General features: G+C 38.4%; 1 protein-coding gene across 2 annotated transcripts in view; it reads left to right on the plus strand.

Moving 5' to 3' along the window:
- The window catches only part of LOC134614799 (signal transducer and activator of transcription 5B), a 173,377-nt gene that overhangs the window by 103,919 nt on the left and 56,523 nt on the right, over window positions 1-12,935 (plus strand). For both annotated transcript variants that reach the window (XM_063458962.1, XM_063458963.1), the window contains 4 exons: window positions 1,084-1,222; window positions 7,577-7,733; window positions 9,517-9,606; window positions 10,542-10,716. In XM_063458962.1, coding sequence (XP_063315032.1) covers window positions 1,095-1,222; window positions 7,577-7,733; window positions 9,517-9,606; window positions 10,542-10,716 — 550 coding nt within the window. In that variant the 5' untranslated portion in view covers window positions 1,084-1,094. The remainder of the gene's footprint in view (window positions 1-1,083; window positions 1,223-7,576; window positions 7,734-9,516; window positions 9,607-10,541; window positions 10,717-12,935) is intronic.

Genomic DNA, 12,935 nt, shown 5'->3' on the forward strand with positions numbered 1-12,935 from the left:
ACTTGTATTCTTGGCTTTTCTTTATTGATAAGCAAATGCTGGCACTTGCACTGCAACTCAGTGAGTTTTAGCTCACTATTGTTTGGGTTCTTGTTTCCCTGGCTCATTGGAGCTCCAACTTATGGTATGGCAATACTGACTTGAAGTTACCAATCCCCTGATCTCAGACAACACCTTTAAGGTGTTTGTATACTCACTCATATTGGCCTTGTGGCTTGCTGCAGTGCAAATCTAAGTTTTTCATGTGGATCCTCCTCCAAACAGTACAATATTTGTGCAGGATGTGGCCTTTGATTGGTGAAAATTTTATTTGATGGAGACTTTGACCTTGATATGTTGCCTTCATATCAAAGAATTATCTAGTCACTTACATACAGTGGTTCCCAATACAGTCTACAAGGGACCACAGTAGTCCAGGATTTGTCAATATTCTCAATGGAACGTAACTGAGAAATGCCTACATTCTGGATTATTGGTATGCTTTGATTGTGTACCCCTTAAATTAGAGGTTCTGAAGTCTCGAGTTTTGTAATAGACATAAAATGTTTTATATGGAAGTGGACTTTCTTAGTCCTAACCTGTGATAGAAAAGCATATGCTCAGAAGTTCGGTGTTTATGAACAGTTGAAGATGGCAAAGTCAGACATTGCATTGATTAAACACAAAACTTCTTGTGACTTCTTGGAGGAGTAGAGGTCCTGTTGTATGCCTAGTAGACTCTCAAAATTTCCAAGAAGTATGACCCAATTATTCTGATATCTATTTACCAGTCATATACATGATTTAAAAAATTATTTATATATATATATATATATATATAAAACTATTTATTTATTCAATTAGTGAATTTATTGAAATATAAAAAGACATATAACAACAATAAAAGGTACAAGCCATACAGATTAAAATATAACCGCATGTATCATGTACAGAGAAAGGTTTAAATTGCAAATTGAAGATATGGTGCATAACCAGAGACTGGGTAAAGAAACTTGCATAAAAAGAGTAAGACACCTGAGGTACGACAAAAAGAGGCTGCTTCAGAAAGGCAAAACCCAACATGTTTATTTTCTTTCTCTCTAGGTTGTGATACAATGGCGGTATGGATCCAGGCCCAGCAACTACAGGGTGATGCTCTGCGTCAGATGCAAGCACTTTATGGACAACATTTTCCTATAGAGGTGCGACATTACTTATCACATTGGATCGAGGCGCAGGCATGGTACGAATGAAACCCCCTTTTTCCTAAATTTTATGCAATGTGAATTTTCTTCCTAAAAATAAATTGTATAAATTCCCATAGCGCTACAATGATTATATATATATATATATAACAAAAAGTTTAAGAAAATGTTTCTACTTAGTATAGAAGAATACAGAATCGTATCATCAGTGAAGTAGATATGAGGAAAAGAGGAAATCCCATCCACTCATATCATTTAACAGGTTTTCGAGTACAAGCGGATCACCAGGACAGACTAGCACACACAACACGAAAATTAGAATTACAGATGAGGGATAGGTCTCAGATCTCCTCATCAGCATATGTAACTCATGCCAATCAATGGAAACATAACCACAAGGAATCCTCTGTTGGAATCGCAAATACACAGTGTTACTCTTTAATCTGGCATGGTAGATCAACGCTCTAGAATCTTTTTAAAACATAATTAGATGGTCTATTGTAGATGTTTAGCAAAAACTAAAATCACCACGTCTTCCTAAAATGCTCAGGTTCTAGATCCCAAAAATTGGTTGAGTATTGATTACCTGTTAAAGTGGTCATGTCACCCGCATGTAGGGATACATTTAAAAAAGACATTGTGCTGGCAAACGTGCCAGCAAATATACCTACTTAAATCAGGATTCCCATAGCGGACATGGCAGCTGCTCAGTCACCGTAACAGCACAAATATAACATCCTAGGCATTCAGCAACTCTCAACATGTGACTACACTGTTTGCTTCTTTAATATGTCTTATAGTGTGAGTTTCTAAACTTGGAGCTGAATGAGGGCCCATTTCCCACTCTCCTATGTTTACAGACTATCTCCATTAGTTTCTTTCTTATTGTGGAAGGTAAATAGATTGAGATCTGCAAGTCATTTCTGGACTGGGATTAAGAATAGACCCAGGCAGTTCATGGCACGTCTGCTAAATTTCAAATATTGGATTCACAAATGCATTTTTTTTTTTTTGGCTTCGGATGAAAAAACGGAATAAAATGTCACTGTCCTACAGAAATATATTCATATAGACTATGCATTCATTCACAGATTCACACAGACAAACACTCAAGGAGGCACACATACAGACACACACATGTGCACACTTACACATACAGAACCACAACATTCAAGACTTAGTCATAAATGCATTTTGACCAACACATAATTACACTCAGATACTCACACAAACAGGGTTAATCACTAAAGTGAGAATTTAAATTGACTTCAAAGTGAATTTCATATTAAAGAGTAAAGTAGCCAAAGTGGAGGCTGAGTTGACTTAGAGAATTATTCAGATTCGGCTGTTTTGACTTTATATTTGAAATGCACTTTGCATTCTCATTTCAGTAAATAACCCTGACAGTTAGTTACACACTCACAATAAGACATTCAGACAAATGTGCAAATGCCTGTGGGATATAGTGAAAAGGAAAATTACACTTTCCCTTGATGCACAATGGCAAGAAAGCTAGATTTGAAACCTCATCCTGTACATCCCCTTGTGAAGAATGGTGCCATATACCAATAACTTTTGTTTTTGATGGGTCTGTGTCTCCTTTTGGGGCTTTGTAGCAGCTTGACAGTTCAGAGTACCTCATAAATACACATTTGCAAAAGTAGACATCACACGATATGGTATATTTCTTTCAAGGTTTATGGTATTATTTTATTTTTGCCTTTTTTATATGCATATTTTAATTAAGCTGTTTTGTAAATTTGATGTGTGCTACTGTAATATAAAAAACACTAAATTGTGCTCTTATATCTCCAGAGTAGAGATTGATACCCCCTTACATAATCTTGTCAAGTTATTGTGAAAATACAGGGTGGAATTAAAAACCTGTCCAGGACAGTTGTTTTTTTTTAAGGTGCCACTTATTCATGATTTTCTGTAGTTTGTGGTATTCACTTATGTTTTACAATTTTTACATACACAATTGCATTGTTACTGCTTTTTTTTTTTGTTAATTTTGTTCTACTGTCATACGTTTTCCTAAACTGTACTCAGCAACTCAGCAACATGTCATGAGTACAAAAATACCCAACATGCCCTTAAAATGTTCCCAAATCCTAACCTTAGCAGTAGTGTTAGACAGTTTCCTTTACTGATGACATCATAAAATCACTTCATTGGTCATCTCACTAATAAACAGATCTGTCAGTCATGCAGTCGTATATGGCCTAAAATACTTGATTAAAATAAACTACTAGCACAATATCTTAAAAAGAGAAAGAAAAGAAAAACACAAAATTGATTATAAATATTAAAGAAAAGTGCCACTCCAATGCATTTCTTCCATTTACACAGACTTCCTCGAGGACAATGAAGCATAAAATACCAAATTAGACATACCTATATATACTCAATAAACTACGTCCCAAAAAAGACCAATTAACCAATTGCCCCTTGTATTGCAATAGAAATTCCTTATTCTCTTGTGACAATGAAGCATTAAAAAAACTACTATAACAATAAAACGTTTTGACTCCTGGTATAGAGAATATGGAATGCCTATTAGACTAGAATGAAGAATTGGCATTTATGAGTACTACAGTATGTTCATTAACTTACTTTGTATTTTGTTTAAGTTCCTTTTAATGATTAGTGTAGAGTTGTCCTGCTATCAAAAATTCCATATGCATTTCATAATATCCCCACCAACTATTGATTTTTGATTCTCAATTGAGGCTGTACATTGTGCCTCTAGTCTTTGGATCATTCCAGGGAGGTTCTGAAGACACAGGAAGGGCCACACCGCATACGCTGTGGCATGTGCTGGGTAAGAGGCAGAGATGGTAGAGAAATGAAGTCATCTTGGCAAGGAGAAATAAGGCTTAGGTCCTCCAGCCCACCTATTTGCTAGGCAGTGTTCACAGCACGAAGCCACACCAGTCCACACCTGACAATAAACAAGCACCAAGCATTTGCCAGCACAAGCAATCTCGTTAACAACCAAATGAAGGCAAGTAAAGGGTGAGACTCTGAGATGCCGAGACGTGTTTTGTAAACATAACAAAAACCTTGCCTAATATTTATTAAAAGCAAACTGTTAAGACATTCCAAAGTGGTGCAGTATGTAGCATTTGCTTTCATCTAGTCAACAATTGGCATTGTATGCTGTGTGGAAATGTTGCTGTCTTCATACAGAGAACTATTCAATAAAGTCTGAATTGCCTTGTACTGAATGGGGCAAAACCAAGTTGTAGTATGGGGCCATTCAGACTGCCAAATACTGGCATTGTTCACACTATTTAACAAGGTCTGTATTTTGCAAAGAGTTACAGCCAAACCAAATACTGCCAAAAGGCTGAAATTCGACCTGGACAGTTAAAGGGACACTATAGTCACCAGACCAACTACAGCTTATTGAATTTGTTCTGGTGAGTAGAATCATTACCTTCAGGCTTTTTGCAATAAACACTGTGTTTTCAGAGCAAATGCAGCGTTTACATTACATCCTAGGGACACCTCCACTGGCCACACCTCAGGTGGCTGCTAGATGTGCTTCCTGGGGCAGCGCTGCACACTATGCAGCACTGCCATTCAGTGTCTTCACCCTCTGCACGGAGACACTGCACTTTCCTCATAGAGATGCATTGATTCAATGCATCTCTATGAGGAGATGCTGATTGACCGGGGCTGTGTTTGGCTTGTGCTGGCTCTGTCTCTGATCTGCCTCCGTGACAGTGTCAGCCAATCCAGTGCTTTCATATGTGAAAGCATTGTGATTGTCCTTGAGCAACACTTCTGCTGATGTCAACCAAGCAGGTAGATCAGGGGCAGACCCAGCAGCAGCAGACAATAAAAGTAAGATTTTACTATATTTGGGGGAGAAGGGAAGTCTGGGGGGATAGATGGTGGTTTTAACACTATAGGGTCAGGAATACATGTTTGTGTTCATTTAAAGGGATACTGTAGTCACCAGAACAACTACAGCTAATTGTATTTGTTCTGGTGAGTAGTATCATTCCCTTCAGGCTTTTTGCGGTAAACACAAGTTTTTTTCCCCCCAGAAAAATAAGCAGTGTTTACATTACACCTCTAATGGCCACTACTCAGATGACTGTTAGAGGTGCTTCCTGGGGCAGTGCTGCCCAGTGTGAGCTGTGTTTGGCTTGTGCTGGCTCTGCTCCTGATCTGCATCCTTGACAGTCTCAGCCAAGCCTATGGGAAAGCATTGTAATTGACTCAGGAAACACTTCTAATGATGTCAGCTAAGCAGGCAGATCAGGGGAACAGAAGTAAGATTTTACTATATTTTGGGGGAAAGGGAGGGTCAGTGGGGCTAGATGGTTGTTTTAACACTATAGGGTCAGGAATACATGTTTGTGTTCCTGACCCTATAGTGTTCCTTTAAGGACAACAAATATCAAAAGGACTCTCTAAGCATGTTTCAAAAGGACTCTTTAAGCATGCAATGTTTACATTACAGTCTAAGGGTAACTCCACTAGCCACTCCTCCGATGGCTGCTAAAGGTGCTTCCTGGGGCAGGGCTGCACAGTGTGACACTGAACTTTCCTCTTTCCATTGATTCAATGCATCTCTATGAGGAGATGCTGATTGGCCAGGGTGGCGTTTGGCTTGTGCTGGCTATGTCCCTGATCATCCTCCTTGACAGTCTTAGCCAATCTTATGGGAAATCATTGTGATTGGCTCAGAGAATCACTTCTGATAATGTCAGCTAAGCAGGCAGATTAGGGTCAGAGTCAGCAGCTGCAGACTTGAATACAAGTAAGATTTTACTATACTAAGGGGGGCTAGATGGTGGTTTTAACACTATAGGATCAGGAATAAATGTTTGTGTTTCTGACCCTATAGTGTTCCTTTAATATAAGTTTGGGTGCACCTTATGTCCCCTTCCAAGTCTCCACTCTTTGGCAGCGGGTGGGAGCTACAATTAACTATAGAACAAGGGCTACCCCGTGCCATTATCTACCACCTCACCAAAAAATGTGTCCCCAGGTTCCTAGCCAATGCACATAGGTTTGGACACTTGCTAGTCTTTTATTTCAGTGAACAGCAACTGTCTGCCTGCTGCTTAGCAGATATTAGTACAATGGATGTCTCACATGCCCCCTACTCGCTTGGGGGTATTGGGGATCTGGTATACCTCCCCTATACTAATATGGGGGTCATATTGACCCCCTCAGGCCTTTTCTTTTTTTGAACTATTTACTCACCGGATGCTAGTTTTGCTAGCAGGCAAATTTTAAAAAAAGTATGTTTGCTGTCATTATTTTCAAGGCCATTTATTAACGATTAAGTCATTTATTCGAGGTGAAGTTAACTATCAATTTTTAAAAATGTATTTTTCGAAGAGAATATTGGGCAAGCAAACAATACGGGTAAATTCTTAGGGCAAAAGCTATAAAAGCTATAAATGCATAAATCTTGTGTGTTTGGAGTGTCCTTATAAGACCGTAATCAAGCATACTTGCAGTAATGCCTTCTAAAAATAAACAATTCTAAAATAGATCATGTGGAACTGAATAATAAAAAAGCCCTTGAAGTGTAAAAATAATCTGTTGCTTTTTTTTTTAATAGAGCACAAAAAAGTTATTTTAAGCAGTTTAAATTTTTGAAAACCATACTAACATTTCCAAGCTATAACAACCTACAAGCTATTCTATGTCTCTTATTATAGAGTTATGTTGACAGCACAAGCGTGCTCTTCCAGATATCATGTTCCTATATTGCCAGTGATCACCTGCCCGGAAATCTTACTTTAATATGCAGAAAAACTTGTCAAAACTGTCACAGAGATAATTCTGAAAGAGAAAAACTAATAAAACCTGTAATGGAATTTCATTAAAATTCCAACACAATCAGAAGATATAATAAAACAATAAGGACTACTGTGTCTTATGGCAAGATGTTCGGCAAAATTTGGCAATGTGCAGAGCTTCCGCCTTCACGTCTTGCATTTCGCATTAGTCTTTGCTTGTGAGAACAGGTACCTTCTTGTGCAATATGCAAATTTGTAGACGTGTAGTCTAGATCCTCAAGGACCAAACACTTATATGGACATATACTTATTTACTCATTAAATATTTGACCCACCTGTTTCTTCTTTGTGTTGTATAACCTCCGGTCTTTAGGTTTTTGTATCAATGATAGGTTATAAGAAAAAAAACAAAAACACAAGTTATAGGCACAAATCAACCTTCTCTGCAAAAAAAAGGTATACAATAGCTTTGTTCAATTTTTGTCTGTAAAATATGCTACTCAGCTGATGTCTTGAATAGATAGGACTAAAGACATCTGTATTGAGATACCGGTATATAAATAATAATGGGGTTGAAAAGAATACTCAGTGGACACTAACTGTGTTTATTCCCATTGCCAGGGACTCAGTTGATCCAGAGAACCCTCAAGATAACATGAAAGCTACACAGTTTCTAGAAGGGCTGGTGCAAGAACTTCAGAAGAAAGCTGAACATCAAGTTGGAGAAGATGGCTTTTTGCTGAAGATAAAACTAGGACATTATGCAACACAGTTCAAGGTAAATTGGGGTTAGACTTCATGAGAAGTGTTTTCTGTTTATCTTTATATATGTATTGTGATGTGGTGAGGAGGGTGTGAATGAATGTAGAAAATATTCATCAGAAATATTTGGGATGAATATATTGAGTTATAAGGTCTAATTTTTTTCCACGTATGTTTTGAAGCACCAATACAATGTATGCAGGTATACTTATCTGCCTCAGAGCAGCAGAGAAATAAAGAGTTACTCTGTGGCTACAGTCTTTTATAGGCTAAGGCCAAAGGGAGGGGTACATCGGTCAGATTTACTTTTCTTTAATTTGTCAATGTTTTTCTTTGCTGTTATGGGAAGTAAAGAAAGCGTTAATTCACAAATTGAGCCTCCGTGTCTTGTAATAAAATTGTAGGTTTTCGATCTCTACATTTATGGTATGCTTATAGAAATTACAAGGGTACATCTAAAGCGACACACCAGACAACAGGACCACAACAGGTTAATGTAGTGGTCTTGTGGTAAAAAAGCCTTTACAGTCAAGAAGCACATATTCTGTGGAGAATCATTGGATTGGCCGAGATTATCAACCAGCAGAGGCGGGAATCCGCAGTTGGGGAGGGCTTATAATCCAAATAGGTAGTACAATACAAGTTTGTATACCCAGAATCTGGGTATTTTAGGTGCCCTGTAAAGTAATGTTTAAATGCATTTTTCATTTTAGTGTGCATAGATTGTTATTAGTTAATGGAAACAAAAACTAAAATTGAGTCTGAACAGAAAAATAATTACATTAATATATAAGAAAACGGTGTTGTAAATGAATACGTTTTTCCCCACATAATCTATAATTCTCTCACATATACATTATACCATACGCACTCCGTTCTCAGTTGTGTATATATATATGTGTGTGTGTATGTATATATATATATATATATAAGTATTTATATATCCCCACTTATATTGTATATATTGCAATGTTACCATGTCTGGGAGCATATGTACCTCTGTGTCTGGGAGCGTATGTGTGTGTGGGGGCAGCTGTTTGTAGTGTGTTGTGTGCATGGGATGGCTTTTTGTGGTCTTGATGTGGCAGCGTGAGAGTGGAAGACAAAGTGTGACAGAGGGACTGTGGCTGTGTGTTTGGGATGAGTGTGACAATGTGACTGTGGGGGGGGGGTTATTGTGACAGGGTATGTTGGGGAGTAGATTGTATGTAGCAAGCGTTGCTACTCATTTTTGAATTTTTTTTTATTATTATTTTATTTTATTTTTAGCTGAACCTCTCCTGCTTACCTTTTCGGCAGTGAGAGGGTCTCTAATACTTATTCTCTTGTGGTCCAGCGGGTTCTACGCCTCTTTGGGGCTCTGACTGGGATGGAGCATCTGCAGAGAGTTGCTCGTAGCCAGAGGTGCAGTGTACACAGTGAGCAGGGCCATTCAGGGAAACCCCCATGGCAGCCCATGCCATGGGGGAACTCATCAAAGCTGGCGCTTTGCTGTCAACACAGCCATTGCAAAGTAAATTTGTTTTGCAATGGTTAGAATCGTGTGTGCATAAATAGGCAATTGTATATACATGATTAATGGCGTGAAGGAGTTAATAAACAGACTCTGCAGATTTTGAATGTAAAATACAGTTTATTGCCTTGCCATCGGTATGATGACATGTCTTGGAGTTAATAAGCATTTCCTTCAGACCTGTAGAAGCAGGAGGATTTAATGTATACCTTCTGATCCTCATCTGTTTTCAATATTGAGCTTCCTTAGAATACAGTGACAATCCTTGCATTTTCTCCTGTTACAGAACACTTATGAACGATGTCCCATGGAGCTGGTTCGATGCATCCGACACATTTTATATCATGAACAAAGGCTTGTTCGTGAAGCAACAAATGTGAGGCACAGCAGTTTTTGACACTACCACAATCTATCTGTCTGTCTATCTATCTATCTATCTATCTATGTATGTGTCTGTCTGATCTATATATCATATAATCTAGTTAATCTATATATCATATAATCTAGTTAATCTATATATCATATAATCTGGTTAATATATTGATAATCTAATCTATATACCATCTAATCGATCATCTACCTGTCTGTCCATCTATATCGTTTTTTCTCAAAGTGAGATATTAAATAACATTTAGAATTGTGTCGTATTTTGCAATCCATTGCTCAGAAGAACCAATCAAAGGGAGCTTTGCTTTAGAAGTAATGCCTGCACTCTGAAAGCCATTTGAGGTGTTGTTGTAGTATTTGTCCAGAATATTACCACATTTCTTTCAATGCAAATACATTTGCACTGACCCTGCATTGTAATTGTTTACATTATTTAACTGCATTTTGCAAACAGGTTGTTACATGATTTAAAAGTTAAACACAGTGACATTAGGAGACCATTGCATTACTAAGCCTTAGTCAAAGATTTTAGCCTTATGAACAGGAAATCCTATTGAGAAAAAAACGTCTTAGTTTGGAACAGTTTATCACTGAAGTTTTATCCCAATGTGTCTTGTCATACTCCTTCTTCACTCCAGTCCTCAGCTTCTAAGGTGGAAGCTAATGCGTAATATTACCTGCATTGGGCTGTCAAAGTGTCAGCTGATATATACCATGCCGATCATTTGCTGCCCAACCCATTAGTTAGCTGAGTGACCTAGGAAAATAGTCAGGACAGAACTTCAGTGTTAAACTGCCCTCAAAACAACCTAATTGAGATGACGTTCTTGTGAAGCCACAGATAGTATCCCTTTAAGGTCAAGTCTTATATTGTAACTCTTTGCACTGATATCAACTATGTGCTGTGATTACTCTTTTCTGCAGTCCAGTTCTCCAGTCAGTGGTGTCGTGGACTCTATGTCACAGAAGCACATGCAGATTAACCAAATGTTTGAAGAGCTGAGACATATTACACAGGACACAGAAAGTGGCTTGAAGAAACTGCAACAGACACAAGAGTATTTTATCATCCAATACCAGGAGAGCCTGAGAATTCAAGGTAAGATATGAGGCAAAAAAGAAACAATCTTAATTCTAGATTTGTAGGAATCACTAAAGAAAAAAAATACACATGGAATGACCCTGCTGCTTAAAGGAACACTCTGGGCACCATAACAAATGAAATGAAGTTGTTATGGTGCCAGGAGCTACACAGGCACTTTCTTACCTGAACCGTTCAATAATGGTTTAACCCAAAATGTTGCCTCTGGCAAGAGCGGTCAACTGTTACTCTAAGCCAGTTAGTAGCTCCCCATTCATAAAAAATGGAAAAATAAAAATTGGCTTAACTTAAAAATGCACCAAGACACTCTGCTCACTCTATTCTCTCATCTTAAAAAATCCGCAAAAACTAAGTTCATGTCTATATATAGAGTTCCCGAGACACATCAGCACTAGAGAGTACTGGGATGGGGTTCTGCTCCCACGTAAACTGCTATACTGCAGGGCGCAATATACATCAATTCATAAGCAATTGAACACCTTACATACTTCTATGCGCAAACTGCACAGGCATGCCAGATATGCCATCATTTTTTAAAGTCAAAAGCTGTATCACAAATATGCATATGCCAGTTGAATTTGTATATCGTACAATGTTAAACGGGTAGAACCTCCGCACCCGAGACACTTGATTGTAATTTAATTTATGTTATACCTGTTGATTGTCTTGACCTCTGAAAACTTATGTAACTCGATATGCATGAACTGATAAATAAATAATAATAAAAAAAGAAATGCACCAGGAGACCTCCTGGTACGATAACAACTTCATGTAGATTTTTTTTCCTTTAAGTTTATATTTTGCTCCAAAAATACTTTAGTATTAGTTTTTCCTTGATACAATTGGACCTCAACAGTTTGCATACTTTGAATATTGTCTGAAGATATATTTTTGATTATCAGCTTTTTTTTGTTTTGTTTGGTGGAGTGATGGAGTAATCCATATGAGTGGAAACCTTTAATGTGTCAAAGCAGACATTAGCTAATAATAGTTAAAGTGTGAGAGGTCCTCCACATTCAAACCCAGTGCTCTATATTTTATTGAACAGGAACAAGTGACTAGCATTTTTTTTCTTCTTCATCTGATACACATGTTCTTTGTACAGCCAAACTGGGTGTATTGGGATAACAAGCACTCATACCAACCATACATGTATATACGGCTTAAAGGCAGTCTATAGTGCTAGGAATACAAAGTTGTATTCCTGGCACAATAGTACCCTATGCTCCCCACCCCCTCCCACAGTGCTGAAAAGTCACTAACCTGATTTCAGCGCCGATGTCGCTCAGCGCTGGATCAGGCTCCTCTTCTACCAATGTCAGCCGACAGGGGGGACCTAATGTGCATGCTCATTGAGCACATCAGGACTTTGCCACAGGAAAGCACCGAATCAATGATTTCTATGGGGTTTTAGCTGACACTGCATGTCTTCATGCAAAGCGTGAGAATGTCCAACCATATTTAGCGGACCAAAAGTGGCCACTATAGGTAGAGTTAAAGGACCACTATAGTGCCAGGAAAACATACTTTTTTTAAATTAAAATTTTTAAATAGGTTTAAATTTACCTATTTTTCCAGCGCCGGGCGGGGGACTCTCCTCCTCCTCTCCTCCTCCTTGTCGTCGTCATCGGCTGAATGCGCATGCGTGGCATGAGCCACGCGCGCATTCAGCCAGTCCATAGGAAAGCATTCTCAACGCTTTCCTATGGACGCTGGCGTCTTCTCACTGTGAAAATCACAGTGAGAAGCGCGGAAGCGCCTCTAGCGGCTGTCAATGAGACAGCCACTAGAGGCTGGATTAACCCTATTATAAACATAGCAGTTTCTCTGAAACTGCTATGTTTATAGAAGAAAGGGTTAATCCTAGCTGGACCTGGCACCCAGACCACTTCATTAAGCTGAAGTGGTCTGGGTGCCTATAGTGGTCCTTTAACCCTGCAAGGTAATAATTACAATTGCAGGGTTAAGGGGACAGGGACACTGCACCCAGACCACCACTTGAGATGAAGTAGTATGGGTCCCTTTAAAATTTGAACATCTAAGCTACCAACCTATGCTACAAATGTATTAACAATCTTAATGTGAATAACTGATTCTAAAACTGATCATCCAGTTACTTTCAAGCTTCTCTGCAGCTTGTGTTGTATTGGGGAATCCGGAACCTGGCAGATTTCTAAGCTCTGTACAGAAAGCATTAAACAGCCCATCTCCTGATA

This window comes from Pelobates fuscus, chromosome 6, assembly GCF_036172605.1.
Source record: "Pelobates fuscus isolate aPelFus1 chromosome 6, aPelFus1.pri, whole genome shotgun sequence".
In the NCBI taxonomy this organism is placed as follows: domain Eukaryota; kingdom Metazoa; phylum Chordata; class Amphibia; order Anura; family Pelobatidae; genus Pelobates; species Pelobates fuscus.